Genomic DNA, 18,745 nt, shown 5'->3' on the forward strand with positions numbered 1-18,745 from the left:
AGTGCATAGTTGCCTCAGCATTAGAAGTGCACACCAGCAGATCCAGTATACCAGCAGACGAGCGAGGAGCAGTGGGCGTGAAACCCAAGGACTGAGAACAGGGAGTTAGGGCAACAGTGAAAAAGGTAAATCCACGGGATCAGTGCAAATGAGGGAGCTGGCCCATGGAACAGCTGTATGGTGGTGAGGAGCACACAAGATTGGGAGTAACAGTAGGAGCTTGAGGAGCTGGTCCAACCCAGTCTGTTGAAGGGTGATGGAAGAGTTCTGAAGGAAGCAACTGGAAAGTAACAAAACAGAGATCATTTCGCAGTAAGGGAACTGAATACAGAGCAGGATGAGAATATCAGGAACTGATCAAAGTTAGCTTAGTGTAGTGAAAAATTCCCAACAGAGGAGCTGAAAGCTGAGAATGCAGGAACAGACCAGATACTAGAATAGAGGCATGCCAGTGGAGAATACAGTCTCCATAGAAAGCAGAGGCGAAAGTGAAGATCAAGCCCAGATGCCAGCAGAGATATTGACTTTGCCCAGGAGAAAGTAGTTTTTTTTTACGACCCAAAAGCAGTAAAACAGAGAAGCCAGGAGTGCATTGCAGTATAGTCCTGAAGCTTAGCAGGTAACAGCAGCAGTTTGGGGGATGGGCAAACAGCCTTCAGCCTGTAGCTTCAACTTGTAGATATGTGCTAAAGTCTGGAGGAGAGCTCCAAACACTTGCACAAAATGGATTGTATTTATTTTAGACTGGAAGGTGGAAAGTGTTTGCTATTGAAATATTTCAGATGATATGATATAGGAAGGTAGGCCACGAAATCCGGAGGTCTAGCGCCAGCAGTTAAGGCTGGTTTTGCTGAAAAAATGGTGGCCGACTTGGAACACGGCGGTTGCCATTTTGGGGAGGTCGTTAGCTCTGCCGTTGCCTGCGCTCGCTGCCCATAGGTAAATATGCAGATTGTGACTTCAATGTCTGAATTGACGCATGACTGTGATTTTGGACGTTACCGCCCTCTCCAAACCATGCACAGAAGAACGTGTGTGCAGCAGTACGACAGAGACGCTGCCAGCACTTCTTAAAGGGACACACGCATCTTTCAAGTTTAGATTTTAGCTTTTGGGCTTTTTTTTTACATTTTATTGAAGTGGTAGCTTGGTTCAGTACATTTAATAAGTTGTTAAAGTTTGCAGGGAGTGCTGCTGGATGCTTGCAAGGCTTTGGATGTTAAAGGAAAGCCTCTAAGAACACCACTTGCTCATAGTCCTGGGGGCTCTAGTTGCAATCCTCCTTGGGCTACACCACCACATGGAGATGAAGCAGAGGCAGCAAAGGAGACAAGATGCTCGCAGGGGGAAGAGAAGGAAGCCGAAGAGGAGAAAGCGGAAGGAAGGAGGCAACCCATACAACCCCTTTCTGGCCGGGATGTCTGGGATCGAATCATCCGCTTGCGGTACCAGTGAGCACAACCCCAATTCCCCTTTCAACATTGGTCCCACACCTTACCTTCCCTCTGTTATTGACCATCACACCGTCCTTTTGGCCACACTGCTGAAATAAAAGCCACCACAAAGCAAACTTTCTAATCCAACTTTATCCATATATGTATCCAATATTACATCGAAAAATCAACTAATCAACTCCCTTAGTGAGTGTCTTGCTTGTGCCTTTGGTTATCCTGCAGATGGCCTTGCAGGATGACCTTGAGGAGCTGGTGGCTGAGAGTGTGAAATCAAGTGATGGTGTTTCTTCTTCACTCTCCTCTCCCTCTTCTGGCTGGGCTGGCTGGATTTCTTGGATGTCTGAAATGAGGAAAGCACACCACCGCTGGCCAAGGGCTCAGCCATGCCCCTGCTAAAAATGGCCAGCACCGTCTCCTCCAAGGGGGTGACGAGAAGCAAGGAATGTGCGGTGTGCCTGGTGTTTGGTAGAGATTGTTGGTAGGTGAGTGCATTGAGCAGTATGTGAGGCTAGTGGTGCAGTTGGTAGGAGATGGCTTTTGAAGATGCATTCACTGACCTTGACCACTCGTCTGAGGTCATGAAACTTCTTTGGGCACTGGAGCCAGGTCCTGGGGGGTGACACTGCTGGCAGTGACCGCCTTGGCGATCTGGTCCCACTTCCTCCTGGCCCCCTGTGGGTAGAGGACCTCTCTTCCAGTGTTGACCCCCTGCACAAAGCTGGAGTGCTGCGTCCGAGACTGTAGGTGCCCTTTCCCTAATCTGTTGAGCCATTTGTATTGGTGCTGAAGCACTCTTAACATTTTTTATGTGCAGAAGGCAGTTCAGCTTTCGGAGCTGCAGACTGCCTATTTTTGAATGATTTGTAATTTTTTTTCAGAAGGCAGTTCAGCTTTAAGGGCTAGAGACTGCCTTGGAAACCAACAGCCTAGCTTAAAGGAAAGGCAGCCTCGCTCCAGCGACGCTAACTTGGGCCCCCTGCTGAGCGCACAGCCTGTCAGCAGCGCGATAGTCGCTAGGCTGTGCGCTACAATCATTTAAATTAGCAGGCAGCACCAAATTGAAATGCAGCCTGCGCTTTTTGAATGGGTACGGGCATATCTCGCATCGCGGTGCATGCGCCCGTTTTCTTGCATTATCACATTTCCCAGCCATAGAAAAAGGAGTAGGTGGTTAGCCTCTTGAGCCTGTTCTGCCATTCAGTTAGATCATGGCTGATGTGTACCTCAACTCCATTTGCTCGCCTTTGTTCCATATCCCTTGATAGCCTTACGTAATAAAAATCTGTCAATTTCAGTCTTGAAAATTTAAATTGACCCAACATTCGCAGCCTTTTGGGAGAGAGAATTCTAGATTTCCACTACCCTGTGTGTGGAAAAAGTGTTACTGAATGGCCCAGCCCTAATTTTAAGGTTGTGCCCCCTTGTTCTGGATTCCTCCCCCAGAGGAAATAGGTTCTCTCTATCTACCCTATTGGATCCTTTTATCATTTTAAACACCTCAATTAGATCACCCCATAACCATCTAAACTCAAGGGAATATAAGCCAAGTCTGTATGCATCCTATCATAATTTAGCCCTTGTATCATTTTGGTGAATCTGCACTGTAACCCCTCCAAAGCCAACATATCCTTTCTGAGGTGTGGTGCTCAAAACTAAATGCAGTACTCCAGGTGGAGTATGACCAAGGCTCTGTACAAGTGAAGTGTAACTTTTTCCCCCCTATGTATTCCAAAAGAATGATGAAAATAACATAGCACTTTAAACATAGCACTATGTTAAAATAACATAGCTCTTCGAAAGAGCCAGCGCAGATTCAATGGGTCACATATGCTGTACTATTCTATGATTCCATGATTAGGGACAATTTTCTTGTGCTTTGTACCCAGGTAACATTTAATATGTCAGCACAAAGCACCAAGAAAAAGTAGTGGGAATATGATACCATGATGCCAACTCTACTCTGTTACTTTGCCCCATTATTTCTGGAGCTTCCCTTGGGTAGAGGATGGAGTGCCTATGCCTACAGTAAATGTTGGCTAAGAGCTGTCATGGTTATGAGGTGGGAAGGGGAATCCCTGGCTGACTTGCCTCCCCTTGCTTCTAGATGCTATACCCGGGGGGCAAAGCTGCTCCAGGGGAGCACCTGATCTATGTCAGCTTCACAATCTGTATGCTGTGCCCCATGCTGATTTAGTTGTACAGCTTAAGTTTCAACTAATGTTTTGTCCTAATCACTTAAACTGAGGCAAGGGGGGGAGGGAAGAATTTGTTTGTGGAAGGGACCATCTCTACAAAACAGCAATCGTAGATCTTGTAAGCTACATACTAATACAGGTGTGTTTTTTTTTTAAATCAAGTTTTATTTTTTTCAATATTTTTCATTATGAAAATTATATATTTTTTTGCAGGTCGACAAAAACTCACCCTGGCCCTGTTGTTCATTTAAGTGACAGCCCAAGGGACGAGGGGAAAGTAAGTAAGAAAGAAAAATAACATATAATTGGTTTTTTTAATGCTTTTTTTTCTGTCCAGGAACTTCAGATGAGTTATTTGGGCTTTAAAATCCCAAATAAAAGTCTCATGGTACATATACAACATGTATTCATGATATCTGTTTTTTGTACCTTTACTGCCTTAAGATGTTAACCTTCAAAGCATCACTACAATTATTTCTGCTTCAATGATAAAAAAATTATGAAGGGACATTCCACTAAAAAAAATAGATTGGTCTTAAGTTGTTCACTCTTACAATAGACTTAAATGACATGTTTTACTTCTGCATTGCTTGTGAGTTCACAATTAGATGTACATCACTTCTAATCTGTTGTCTATGTCATAGACCCATAGAATATTACAGCAGTCTGTGCTGCTGTTTTTCTGCACTTGAGCCATCTAGTCTAATTCCATTTTCCAGCTCACTGTTTATTATCAAGCAACTAATTCCACTTTAAAAGAATTTATGGAATCTACATCAATAACAGTGCGTGACAAGGAATTCTGCATTCTAACTACCCTCTGTATGAAGAAAGTTTTCTTACTTCCCCTTTAGATCTTTTTAGGATTGGCTTAAATTTGTGACCACGTGCCACCATTTTGCTGACCAGTGGAAACAATCTATCACTATATACTCTAACATAACCCTTCATAATCTTGAAGACCCCTGTCAGATCACCTCTCAACCTTCTCAGATCCAGTGGAGAAAAAAACCCAAGGGTAATTGCTGTAATGCAGAACTCCAAACAGAATCAGACCTAACAGTGGACAACTTAACACTTAGCTCTTTATTAGTAGTTCAGTAATAAAATCATTGCAAGTTACTTCTCATCAGGGCAACGAGAGATATCCGCAATCATCATGTATATGAAAAAGCTGCTTGGTAAGGAACCTCTATGCACATAACTGCAAGGCTCCTTGGAATATAGTTCTCATAACCCTCAGGTGCCTCCCATATTTATAGTTAGTACAGAAATGCATACATTATAATTATTCATTAGCTTGCATGAATGTTAGGTCTCCTGCTTTGCCAAAAAACAGTCAGTTCTATTTAAAAAGTCTGTTTCTGGCCTTCAAATATGTGCTCATTCATGTTATAGATAAGAGTTAATGGTTCCTAACCACTATTGTCTAACAATACTCAGTATTTTTCCATCATGGGAACAGAAAACTACACATTGATTTTATCCCATTCGTTACCAACAGTAATTTATACCTTCACCACTTGGGCGATAAACAGGTGGCGTGGATTTCCTGCCCAGTGTAGAACCTGCCCAATTGGATGAAAATTGGACAGGTTCTACAGCAGTTGGAAAATCTGCTCCACCCATACTGCCCAAGTGGTGAAGATGAAAATACCCACCAATTTTTCAAGTCTCTCTTCATAATTGTAACTCCTCATCCCTGGCAACATCCTACAGAATCCCTGCTGTACTTTTTCCATTCCTTTGATAGTCTTCCTATAATGGGGTGCCCAAAACTGATTCATAATACTCCAACTGCAGCCTAACTAAGTTGAGCATTGCCTCCTTCCTCTTCTACTGTGGCGTTTGTATTACCTTATCTATATGTGCTGCCACCTTTAATGACCTGTATATCGTCACAATAAGTTCCCTCTGGCCCATTTAAAATCTCACCATTTAAGGTGTATTTCCTTTTCCTATTCTTACGTCCAAAATGTATTGCTTCACTTTTTTTTTTTACATTGAACTGTATTTGCCACCTCGTTGCCCATCCTGATAATTGTTCCAAGTCCTCTTACCGTCTTTCATGATCCCAATCACAGTTTGCCATACCACCCAATTTAGCGTCTTCAGTACCATATATCTTCCTATCTGACAACACTAAGCAGTATTTGGCAAAATATAAAGGACTCAATCTTTATCTGAAATGCGAATATTATATTAAATAGTTGTTATAAAGAATGGTAAGGATTATAAATTATAATCTCAACTTCAAGTGAAATGTTCATTAAAGTGGGCTGGTGGATTCTGTAATTGGTTTAATTTTGTCCATTATCCCCTTTCCCCCTCCATTTATGTATGTTGTTTTCTCCCATCTCAGTAAGTACATCCATACTTTGGGTAGAATTAAGAAACACCAAAGGATTCAAGACTCTTGTAGAAGTTCTCTACAGACTTCCTGACAGTAGTGATGTAGTGGGGAGATGTATAAATACTGAGATCAAGGACGCATGTAGCAAAAAAACTGTGGTTATAATGGGAGATTTTAATTTTCACATAGACTGGGAGAAGCAGAACAGCTCAAGTAGTAAAGGCAATTAATTTTTAGAATGTATTCAGAACAGTTTTCTGGAACAATAGGTTTTAGAAGGAACAAGCCATACTAGATTTAGTGATGAGTAAGAACCTGATGGTAAAGGAACACCTTGTGAACAACGCGACAGCGGGAGAAGCCTGGAGTTCAAAACAGCGGAAGAAGCCCGGAGTTCAAAACAGCGGGAGAAGCCCGGAGTTCGGGAGAGCGGGAAAAGCCCAGAGATCAAAACAGCGGGAGAAGCCTGTAAGGGGTAGTTTTAACGAGCTTATGGTGTGCTAAATCGGTTTTGATTTTCGCACTACTCGTGAGCGGTTTCGAAGCGCTCCCCCCTCACTGTTCTAGACACTGGGCTTATTGCCAGACAACCTTTGTGTGTTGGCCCAACTCGTGACTCGGAAGACAAATGGTCAGATGAGACAGATTGAGTTTTAAATCAAAACGATCTTTATTTTTGAAAGAGAATGTACACAGAGAAAAATGGCAGGAATAAATGCAGACGAAAAATAACGTTTCTCACAGAGGACTAAATTATACACTGAGAAAAATAACTTTAAAGCATATAAACAGTTCTAAAATAGCGATAAGCTAAAAGCGGGGGTGAGGGAAGCGCATGGACACATCGAGGGATAAATCACACTCCTGACTTACAAATACCCTTAACGTTACAAACCCTCCCGTTACTGAGTATACCTCAATTATGTCAGTTAGGTAAAGTTGGGCCTTTATGCTCACCAGAATTTCAAAACCCTTCTGGACCTTGGTACTTCTTGTTACGTCTGGAATTTCCGATCTTCCTTATGGGACCGGCTCCTGGACCCTGTTACTTGGTATCGTCCGGGACCTGCGACCTTCCTTATGGGACCGGCTCCTGGACTCGCTCTCCTGTACAAACTTTGGAAGTCCTCCGAAATCCTCGAGCTGTTTTCTGTTCCACACGGTCCTCGAACTCCTGATGGTAACTGGACTTGAACTTCACGGTGTGAACCGTCTCCGGAGGAGTCTTCCTTACTCTGGTCGAATCTTAGACTGACTTGCTGACGATTTACCTGAACGGTTATACTCTTTTCTGGCCCTAATCTTGGCGCCAAATCAACCGTTTTCCTTTGTTAAGGTTGCTTTAACAAAAGCAAGCACATTAATTTTAACTGCTCGCAAATCGAACTAATGGGAATCCGATTAGTGTCCCTTCGTTTGTGTGTGCTCAGCAGTTTCTGAGATCGGTTACCGCTTTGCCATAATGGGAATCCGTTTAGTGTCCCTCCGTTTGTGTGTGCTCAGCGGTTTCTGAGATCGGTTACCGCTCTGCCAGCGATTAGTGCACCTCCAGGTGCTAATAGTTTTGTTTACTGCTGTAACCACATTACAATATCAAAAACAGTAAGGTTCTGGATTCTTCTAATCGATGATGACTCAGACTGCTGTTAGGTACTGTGTGTGTGTCCTTTTGAGCTGGGCCATGAGAACTGCCAACTCCATTCTGTGTTCTCACAATGTGGCCACTTCAGGGGCCGTACCCGTATACTGTATTTCATGGATTTTTGCGAATCCTACAGTCCCCCCTGTGATACAATGAGCATCTTCAATCATCTTTGTATCATAGAATGTCTTTGGGTGAGCACAAATCCGTTCCCTCCCCAACTGACCTTCCCCGTAATTTACCTTGCTAAGGAGTGTACCTCGCCCGCACTTTCCTCATTCCGACAATGAAGTTGAGTAAACATCTCCTATCGGAGAAAACATTCAAACAATGTACAGACTCGCCTAGAGTCGTAACATAATCTTATTTCAATAATACAAAACCATCCAATGTACAAAACAATCCAATGGAATACCTCATACATTCATTCTAAAATAACAATAATCTTCGGTTGCGGTTTTCTATCTGACCGTCTGACGGTCACCACATATGAGGTTTCCTCATGGGTCGGACCCTTGGCTGGAGTTTTGGCCCTGGCTGCAGTTCGTGGCTTCCCCACGACTGCCGGCTGTGGGCTTCCTCCCGCAGGCTCCGCCTCCCTAGGCTCTGGGTCAGCGGCAGGCACCTCTTTGCTACCTGGGACTCCAGGTTGAGAGTCCCCGCCCCCAGACGCCACCTATCTAATGCTACACTGAGGGGCAAGACCTAAAACCTCGGCTCCTCCCCTTCGCCGCAGTCGGGGGCGGGACCTTCGTCCTCCGACTCGGCTTCATTATGACCAGGGACAGGGCCTGGGACCTCCGGCTCCTCCCCTTCTGGGTGATCGGGGACAGGACCTGGGACCTCCGGCTCCTCCCCTTCTGGGTAACCAGGGACAGGACCTAAGACCTCCGGCTCCTCCCCTCCTGGGTCCCAGAACAATGGGGGAGTCTCCCGTTTAGATGAGACCACTCCTCCCCTCACGCAGGCTGCACGTCCAGCCTGTGTGACCTGTGGCTGCAGCTCCCCTACAGCGTTTAACTCTTTACTGGCCTTTTCAGCCCCTGCTCTCTCTTTCCCTGCCTCCGGCTTAAACAGCTTGCACTGTTTAATATACCTGGCAGCTAGCCAGTAATCTAGTTTTATCTCCTCTTCCCTACCCACTCCTGTACTGGGGGCAGGTATCCCCTCACCACCCGCTGCTGGTGGCTGAAAATCTTCATGAACCATTTTAAAAACCTTTAGCTGACCCTCTAAACTGCCAGCCCTCGCTGTTAACCTAGCGTTCTCCTCCCTTAAAGCCTGCTCAACTAACTTAGCCTCCGCAACCTGGCACCGCAGGTATTCCTCCATTTTACTGGAGGTCTTTTCCTGTGCATGTCTTTCGAGGGGACACAGGTCGACAGGCTGCGCTGGCTCTAGTGATTGTGGGGGGGGCAAAGGTGGGGGAGGGAACTACAGCAGCTGTGCTTCCCTGGCCAGTCAGAAGAGACTGCATGGCCTCTAAAAATGACTCAATCCCAGCGGGATCAATTTCTGTCTCTGCCTTTTGGACTGGGGCTGTGGGAACCTTTTCCCTTGTGTCCTTCCAGGGATTCTTACAGTCCCTGCGCCAATGCCCCTCCTTCCCGCAACCGTAGCACGTTTGCCTGCTTTGGTTGGGACGGCTCCCTTCCTGGCGCCACTCTTTACGGGGCTGGTCACCAGGCCTGACCTCACAAACCTCCCCTTTTTGCTCGGGTGTCTCACTATCCCTCCCATTTCTAAAGGTGACAGTGAGTTGGCGGATTACCGTCGCCTCCGTGTTCAGAGGGTTTCGGGGGTCGAACCAGGCCATTGCCTGCATTCGAACGCGGGGCAGGGAGTTGTTCATAAGGCACCTTAGCCAGTGAACTAACGGTTCCCCGTCCAGGTGCGCTCGCGCCGGCATTCCCGGGCATGCATCCTGGTAGACTGGCCACAGCCTGTCCGCGAACGCCTGCGGGAATTCCCCGGGGAGCTGGACTGTTCTCTCTACCCGGGAGAACGGACTCCCCTCGTTCATCCCCATGGCCTCCAGGATCTCTTCCTTGAGCTTGCCATAATTCTCCTGACCCCTCTTACACTCATCGGGTAGCGTCTGGAGGAGATCGCTACCCAGGGAGAACAGCATCATTTTGGCCTTTTCTGCCTCGTCGCAGTCATTCACACAGGCCGCCTGCTCTATCTCCCTAAAGTGCAGGGAAGGGTCCCCCCTCATGGTGAGCTTGGGGATGTAGCTCACCATGGAACGCAATTGTTGCGTACCGTGTGGAATCTGGAATTGGTTCTGGATGTCCCCAGTTTCCCCGTCGTTACCAGGTGATCCGTACCTCCGCTGTATAACGGGGTACACCGGTCCCGGTCCCTGACTCTCTTGGGCTAGCCTGGTCTACCTGGGGTTCTTCATCCCCCACCTGCTCCTGTTCCCAGACCTCTGGAAAACTAGGGGCTAGGGGTGGTGGCTGTGCAACCTCAGGTTCCCTAACCCGTTTAGTTCTAGGGGCTGCCTGTGGGACTGCCCTGACTGGGTTGCCGTTAAATTCGGCCTGGCCGATTTTTGGGCTAATGAGACATATCATCCCCTTTGCTTTGGCCAACTCCATACGTAGGCTTTCAATTTCCTGCCTACAGGTGCCGTGGTCTGCTTCCTCAAACCCCTGAGCGCAAGCCACCTTATAAGCTGCTTTTACCTCGGCTACTTTCTTCTCCTGTGCCTTAAGTTCCCCCGTGAGACTGCTAATTTCCGCCTTTAACTTCCTTTCTCTTTCCCTAGATTCTCTTGCTTGGTACTCAACATGTTCTACCCTAAAACTAGCACTCTCCTCTAACTCAGCTATCTTGCCCTTTAGCCTTTCTACCCTGGCTTGGTGCTCACGCTGTACTTCAGCGGCCTGGCTTTCCATGTGCTCTACTTTCCCCCGATGATCCCAGACCATCGCTGCCCTCTCTTGGCTTATTGCCTCCAGGGCCACTAACACTTTCCCTTCTGCTGCAACCTTTTCCTGCAGCTCTTGGGACAAATGCCTAATCTTAGATTCTTTACTGGCCACTGCGTGGTCCAGTACCAGAACCTGCTTTTTATAACACATGAGCCATACCACTTTCTCAATGCCCTTGCGGTGCTTTTTACTAGCCGTCCACTGAGCGGCTGCCTTTAGGGGACGCTCGGCTCCTAACATGTCATACACCCATTTTTTCGCTACATTGACTTTCCCACACACGTAGGAAGCTAACTTATCTTCCATTACATCTGTCTCACCCGAGTCTTTGTCCACCACACAAGGTTTCTGTAGCCAGTGTCCTGCCGCGGTCGCCATTCTGTAAGGGGTCGTTTTAACGAGCTTATGGTGTGCTAAATCGGTTTTGATTTTCGCACTACTCGTGAGCGGTTTTGAAGCGCTCCCCTCTCACGGTTCTAGACACTGGGCCTATTGCCAGACAACCTTTGTGTGTTGGCCCAACTCGTGACTCGGAAGACAAATGGTCAGATGAGACAGATTGAGTTTTAAATCAAAACGATCTTTATTTTTGAAAGAGAATGTACACAGAGAAAAATGGCAGGAATAAATGCAGACGAAAAATAATGTTTCTCACAGAGGACTAAATTATACACTGAGAAAAATAACTTTAAAGCATATAAACAGTTCTAAAATAGCGATAAGCTGAAAGCGGGGGTGAGGGAAGCGCACGGACACATCGAGGGATAAATCACACTCCTGACTTACAAATACCCTTAACATTACAAACCCTCCCGTTACTGAATATACCTCAATTATGTCAGTTAAGTAAAGTTGGGCCTTTATGCTCACCAGAATTTCAAAACCCTTCTGGACCTTGGTACTTCTTGTTACGTCTGGAATTTCCGATCTTCCTTATGGGACCGGCTCCTGGACCCTGTTACTTGGTGTCGTCCGGGACCTGCGACCTTCCTTATGGGACCGGCTCCTGGACTCGCTCTCCTGTACAAACTTTGGAAGTCCTCCGAAATCCTTGAGCCGTTTTCTGTTCCACACGGTCCTCGAACTCCTGATGGTAACTGGACTTGAACTTCACGGTGTGAACCGTCTCCGGAGGAGTCTTCCTTACTCTGGTCGAATCTTAGACTGACTTGCTGACGATTTACCTGAACGGTTATACTCTTTTCTGGCCCTAATCTTGGTGCCAAATCAGCCGTTTTCCTTTGTTAAGTTTGCTTTAACAAAAGCAAGCACATTAATTTTAACTGCTCGCAAATCGAACTAATGGGAATCCGATTAGTGTCCCTTCGTTTGTGTGTGCTCAGCAGTTTCTGAGATTAGTTACCGCTTTGCCATAATGGGAATCCGTTTAGTGTCCCTCCGTTTGTGTGTGCTCAGCGGTTTCTGAGATCGGTTACTGCTCTGCCAGCGATTAGCGCACCTCCAGGTGCTAATAGTTTTGTTTACTGCTGTAACCACATTACAATATCAAAAACAGTAAGGTTCTGGATTCTTCTAATCGATGATGACTCAGACTGCTGTTAGGTACTGTGTGTGTGTCCTTTTGAGCTGGGCCATGAGAACTGCCAACTCCATTCTGTGTTCTCACAATGTGGCCACTTCAGGGGCCGTACCCATATACTGTATTTCGTGGATTTTTGCGAATCCTACAAGCCCGGAGTTCAAAAGAGCGGGAGAAGCCCGGAGTTCAAAACAGCGGGAGAGCGGGAGAAGTCCGGAGTTCAAAACAGCGGGAGAAGCCTGGAGTTCAAAACAGCGGGAGAGCGGGAGAAACCCGAGTTCAAAACAGCGGGAGAAGCCCGAGTTCAAAACAGCGGGAGAGCGGGAGAAGCCCGGAGTTCAAAACAGCGGGAGAGCGGGAGTTCAAAACAGCGGGAGAGCGGGAGTTCAAAACAGCTAGCTCAGAGCAGCGCGAACGGACCTGTGAGGTGGGAAAAAAATTAAATCAAAGTGTGACGTCACAGGAAAGCAGGTAAGTGATTGGCTGCTGAGTATTCCTTTATTTCTCTTTTTTTTTCTAAACTTGGTTTAAAGTGGGAGCCGTGATTACAGATTAAAAGCTATACATAGATGATTGAAATTTCAATACTTGAAAACCAAATTAAATAAAATACATAAAATAGATGGCAGGGCAGGTGATGTGTGGCAGCTGGTGGACACCAGTGTGATCCACGGCGACCACATCTGCAGTAAGTGTTGGCTGCTCAAGGAACTTCGGCTCAGAGTTGATGAGCTGGAGTCCAAGCTTCAGACACTGCGATACATCAGGGAGGGGGAGAGTTACCTGGACACTGTGTTCCAGGAGACAGTCACACCCCTTAGGTTAAATACTTCAAATTTGGTCCATGGTCAGGGACAGGAGGGTGTGACTACGAGTGAGGCAGGTATGGGGATCCAGAAGGTAGCATTGGAGGAGACTCAGCCCTTGCAATTGTCCAATAGGTACGAGGTTCTTACTCCCTGTATGGACGAGAGCAGGGACTGCAGGGAGGATGAGCGAACTGACCGCAGCACCATGGTACAGGGGGCCATTCAAGTGTTGGGGGGGGGGGGGGGGGGAGTAAAAAGAAATGTAGTTATGATCGGGGACCGTATAGTTAGGGGGATATATACTGTTCTCTGCAGCCGAGAGAGTGAGTCCCAAAGGCTATGTTGCCGGCCCGGTGCCAGGGTTAAGGACATCTCCTCTGGGCTGGAGAGGAACTTGGAGTGGGAGGGGAAAGACCCAGTTGTCGTGGTCCACGTAGGTACCAATGATATAGGTAGGACAAAGAAAAAGGTTCTGCTGAGGGAGTATGAGCAGCTAGGGGCTAAATTACAAAGCAGAACCACAAAGGTAATAATCTCTGGATTACTACCTGAGTCACGAGCAAATTTGCATAGGGTAAATAAGATCGGAGAGATGAACACGTGGCTCAAAGATTGGTGTGGGAGAAATGGGTTTCGATTCATGGGGCACTGGCACCAGTACTGGGGTAAGAGGGAGCTGTTCTGTTGGGACGGGCTTCACTTGAACCCTGCTGGGAATAGTGTCCTGGCGACTCGAATAACTAGAGCTGTAGATAGGGCTTTAAACTAAATAGTGGGGGGGAGGGTTCAGGTGAGCGGAAATTTAAAAAGTCAAAGAGGAAGGCAATAGTGCAGGGTAACGATAGGGGTAATGATAACCAGAGTGTGGCAGGAAGGGACAGAGCGTATAAACATAAGAGTGCATCAGAAAGTGGGGTCAGGGTAGGGAAAAATTGTAAAAAGACAAAATTAAAAGCTCTTTATTTGAATGCACACAGCATTCGTAACAAGATAGATGAGTTGTCGGCACAAATAGAAGTAAATAGGTATGATGTGATAGCCATTACAGAGACATGGCTGCAAGGTGACCAAGGCTGGGAACAGAATATTCAGGGGTATTTGACATTTCGGAAGGATAGGCTGAAAGGAAAAGGAGGTGGGGTAGCTGTTACTAAAGGATGAGATCAGTGCAGTAGTGAGAAATGATATTGACTCAGAACATCAGGATGTAGAATCAGTTTGGGTGGAGATAAGAAATAATAAGGGAAAGAAGTCAGTGATGGGAGTAGTCTTGGCCCCCTAACAGTGGCTACACTGTAGGTCAGAGCATAAATCAAAAAATAATGGAGGCTTGTATGAAAGGTACTGCAATAATCATGGGCGATTTTAATCTTCATATTGATTGGACAAATCAAATTGGCCAAGGTAGCCTTGAGGAAGAGTTCATAGAGTGTATTGGGATGGTTTCTTAGAACAATACATTGTGGAACCAACCAGGAAGCAGGCTAGCTTAGATCTGGTACTGTGTAATGAGACAGGATTAATTAATGATCTCATAGTAAAGGATCCTCTAGGAAAGGGTGATCATAGCAAGGTAGAATTTCAAATTCAGTTTGAGGGTGAGAAAGTAGGGTCTCAAACCAGTGTCCTGAACTTAAATAAAGGCAATTACAAAGGTATGAAGGCAGAGTTGGCTAAAGTTGACTGGGAAAATAGATTAAAGGGTAAGACGGTAGATAAGCAGTGGCAGACATTTAAGGAGATATTTCACAACTCTCAGCAAAGATATATTCCAGTGAGAAGGAAAGACTCTAAGAGAAGGATGAAGCATCTGTGGTTAACTAAGGAAATAAAGGATGGTATCAAATTGAAAACAAAGGCATACAATATTGTGAAGATTAGTGGTAGGCCAGACGATTGGGAAATTTTTAGAAACCAGCAAAGGATGACTAAAAAAATAAGAGAGAAGATAGATTATGAGTAAACTAGCAAGAAATATAAAAACAGACAGTAAGAGCTTCTACAGGTATATAAAAAGGAAGAGAGTAGCTAAAGTAAACGTTGGTCCCTTGGAGGATGAGACTGGGGAATTAATAATGGGAAACAGGGAAATGACAGAGACTTTGAACAAATATTTTGTATCGGTCTTCACAGTAGAAGACACTAAAAGCATTCCAATAATAGATAATCAAGGGGCTATAGGGAGGGGGGACCTTAAAACAATCACTATCACTAGAGAAAAAATACTCAGTAAAATATTGGGACTAAAGGTGGACAAGTCCACTGGACCTGATGGCCTGCATCCTAGGTGTGGTGTATGTGCCTTTAAGAGCAATTGTGGTGTATGTGCCTTTAAGAGCCCCAGGTGTGCGTAATGCCGGTAATTGCCACTTGGGCTATATAAGCCTGTGTATTGTGTACATCCTTTAGAAACCCCCCCCAGACTTGCTTAGTAAATACCTATGAACCAACTCCTGTCTTCAGTGTCTTTATCTACACACGGACACTACAGTGGCGACGAAGTGGAAACAGACTTACCTGCAATTCGGCAGCACCTCAAGGACATCGATTCCTCCAGCGTCCAGAAGACTCAAGGAAGTAAGAGAAACTGTGGTTTCACCAGCTGGCCAAGCTGGTGACAGGTACTGCGCTAATCCTTCCTGGGCGTCAGGCTGGAGCTCCAGCGGCGGGCTCTACAGCTGAGACAGGCAGCGAAATCGGAGGCAAGCAATAACGGACTGGGAGGGTGCACTCGAGAGACGGCCGGCGCGGCAAGCAGGTCAGCGTTTAGACCTCCGTCGGGAACGAGTCTCCAACAGTGAATAAACGGAAACCACAGTATAACAGCGTTGTTATCGGTAGCAGCGGCGGGAAAGCGCGGGAAGCGCCATATCGTTGCTACAGAGAGAAAAAAAAAAGCGCGGGAAGCGCCATATCTTTTCTGAAATGCCTAAATCTGGTAATATTGAGGCTTTTGATGGCGAAATAGAAGATTGGACCACATACGTGGAAAGAGTAGAGGTTTATTGCACTGCAAATGGAATAACAGATGAAAAAAAAGCTTCAGTACTTCTGAACTTAATGGGCGCGAAGACATACGGGCTGTTACGAAATTTAATCACTCCAGCCAAACCAAAGGACAAGACTTTTAAAGAAATTGTTGATACCCTGCAGGAGCATTTAAACCCAACACCGCTGCTGATAGCGGAACGATTCAAGTTCTTCAAGAGAAATCAACACAAGAATGAAAGTAACGCTGATTACCTAACCGAATTAAGAAAGCTATCAAAGTACTGCCAATTCGGAACAGGACTATCGGATTATCTTCGAGACAAATTTGTTTGCGGTCTCTTAAGTGAAGGAACACAAAAAAGACTGCTTTCTGAAAAAGATTTAACATTGGACAAAGCTTTCAGTATGGCTGTATCATACGAAGCAGCAGCAAAAGGAGCTGCAGAGATACAACAAATGACACAGGAGTTCGGAAGATGTTATCGCTGCGGCAGATCCACCCATAACCAGAGGGACTGCTGGTTCAAGGGCAAAGCATGCAGGCAATGTGGTAAGATTGGACACATTGCACGGGTATGCCAATCTGGACAAAATAAATCCACTGACAGAAAACAAAAAATCAATAAAGAAAAGTACAGGAAGGTACAAATGATAACGGACAATAGCTCCGAAGACCAGAATAGCGATAGCGACTCCGGAAACAAGAGACTAAGCTGTCTCAAATTACATAATGTACTTGCCAAAGAGGATTACCAAACCATTTGGGTTACCCTCACAATAGCAGGGTCCCCAGTTAAAATGGAGCTAGATACAGGATCAGCTCTAACCGTAATAAATTGACGAGATTACGAGAGGCTATTTTCGCATATACCTCTAAAAGACACATCCATTATCTTAAAAACATATACGGGGCAGAAAGTCTACCCCAAAGGAAAAATAAGGGTGCCTGTGGTATACAACGGCAAAGAAATACAAAAGTTGTATTTATACATTCTCCAAGATGGTGGTCCACCGTTGTTGGGACGTGAATGGATAAGGAAGATACGTTTAGACTGGCACTCCATTCAGGCACTGACGGTGACCAGTAAGGAAAAAAACAATGATGACATCATACCTGAACGATTAAAAGACATCTTGGCCAACGCCAAAGAAGTGTTTCAAGAGAAACTAGGAACCTTGAAAGGCATCACCGCCTCAATAAAAGTGGAAGATACAGCAATTCCAAAATTTTTTAAGGCAAGACCGGTGCCATACGCAATACGTCCGGCAGTCGAGGCAGAGCTGAAGAATTTGGAAAAGGCAGGCGTATTATCCAAAATAGATTGGAGCGAATGGGCAACACCCATCGTTCCAGTCATGAAAAAACATTGAAAAATAACTCTGAGGAACAGAAAAAAATTCGCATCTGTGGAGACTTTAAGGTGACTGTAAACCTGGTCCTTCACACGGTACAGTATCCTCTTCCGAGGATAGAAGATATTTTCGCCTCACTATCCGGAGGGAAACGTTTCACAAAAATTGACTTGGCACAGGCATATCTACAGATGGAGGTTGAGGAGACCTCTAAAAAGTATCTCACAATAAACACACACAAAGGCCTGTACCAGTACAATCGACTGGTTTTTGGAATAGCATCAGCTCCAGCTATCTGGCAAAGAGCTATGGAGCAAGTCCTGCAAGGGATTCCGGGGACTCAATGCTACCTAGACGACATCCTTATAACAGGAGAAAATGACAACGAGCACCTTGCCAATTTGGAGCAGGTGCTCACTAGGCTGAAAGAACGGGGCCTACGAGCAAATCGCCCCAAGTGCGAATTTTTCCAAAATCAGATATCATATTGTGGCCACATAATTAATAAGGAAGGGTTGCATAAGTCACCTGAAAAAATTGAAGCAGTTATAAAAGCCCCAGCACCTGAAAATGTTTCACAATTAAGGTCATTCCTGGGATTAATAAATTAGTATCATAAATTTTTACCGAACTTATCAACTATTCTACACCCTCTTAATGATCTTCTACAGACAGGAGTGATTTGGAAATGGAACGAAGACTGTAAATGTGCCTTCCATAAATGTAAAGACTTAATCACATCCGAGAAAATTTTGGCTCATTACAACCCATCACTACCAATCAGACTGGCGTGCGATGCATCCCCTTACGGCATAGGAGCGGTATTGTCCCATAGATTCCCTGATGGCTCGGAATGGCCGATAGCTTTTGCGTCACGCTCATTGAACTCAGCTGAGCGTAACTATGCCCAGATAGACAGGGAAGCACTCAGCCTGGTATGGGGAGTGAAGAAATTCAACCATTACCTACACGGACAAAAATTTACCTTGCTGACTGACCATCAACCCCTCATCTCCATATTCAACCCTAAAAAAGGTGTCCCCATTATGACGGCACAAAGACTACAGAGGTGGTCCCTTTTTCTAGGGGCACACCAATACAACATTGAATACAAAGGGTCAAAACAGCATGGGAATGCTGACGGTTTATCACGCCTACCGTTGCCAACGATAGAAGAGGCACCTACAGTAGACCCAGTAGAGATATTCCACTCTACCATAGTGGAATGTCTACCGGTGACAAATTCTGCCATTGAAAGGGAGACAAGAAATGACCCTACTCTCTCACAGGTCTACGATTTAACAGTGAAGGGATGGCCAGCACATGGCGAACCACTGTTGCCAGCATTCTCGCAAAGAAGAGAACAGCTGTCAGTGTGCCGAGGAACCTTGATGTGTGGATCCAGAGTGGTGATTCCACCCAAACTCCAGGATAAAGTGCTAAAGGAGCTTCACGAGGGGCATCTGGGT

At 45.7% G+C, this 18,745-nt stretch overlaps 1 protein-coding gene across 2 annotated transcripts in view; it reads left to right on the forward strand.

Annotated features, from left to right (window-relative positions):
• Positions 1 to 18,745, forward strand: part of stxbp5l (syntaxin binding protein 5L) — a 583,450-nt gene that overhangs the window by 301,686 nt on the left and 263,019 nt on the right. For both annotated transcript variants that reach the window (XM_086006840.1, XM_086006841.1), the window contains exon 6: positions 3,863 to 3,926. In XM_086006840.1, coding sequence (XP_085862966.1) covers positions 3,863 to 3,926 — 64 coding nt within the window. The remainder of the gene's footprint in view (positions 1 to 3,862; positions 3,927 to 18,745) is intronic.

This window comes from Somniosus microcephalus, chromosome 14 (genome assembly GCF_052327205.1).
Source record: "Somniosus microcephalus isolate GS21.2 chromosome 14, FLI_Smic_1.0, whole genome shotgun sequence".
Lineage (NCBI taxonomy): Eukaryota > Metazoa > Chordata > Chondrichthyes > Squaliformes > Somniosidae > Somniosus > Somniosus microcephalus.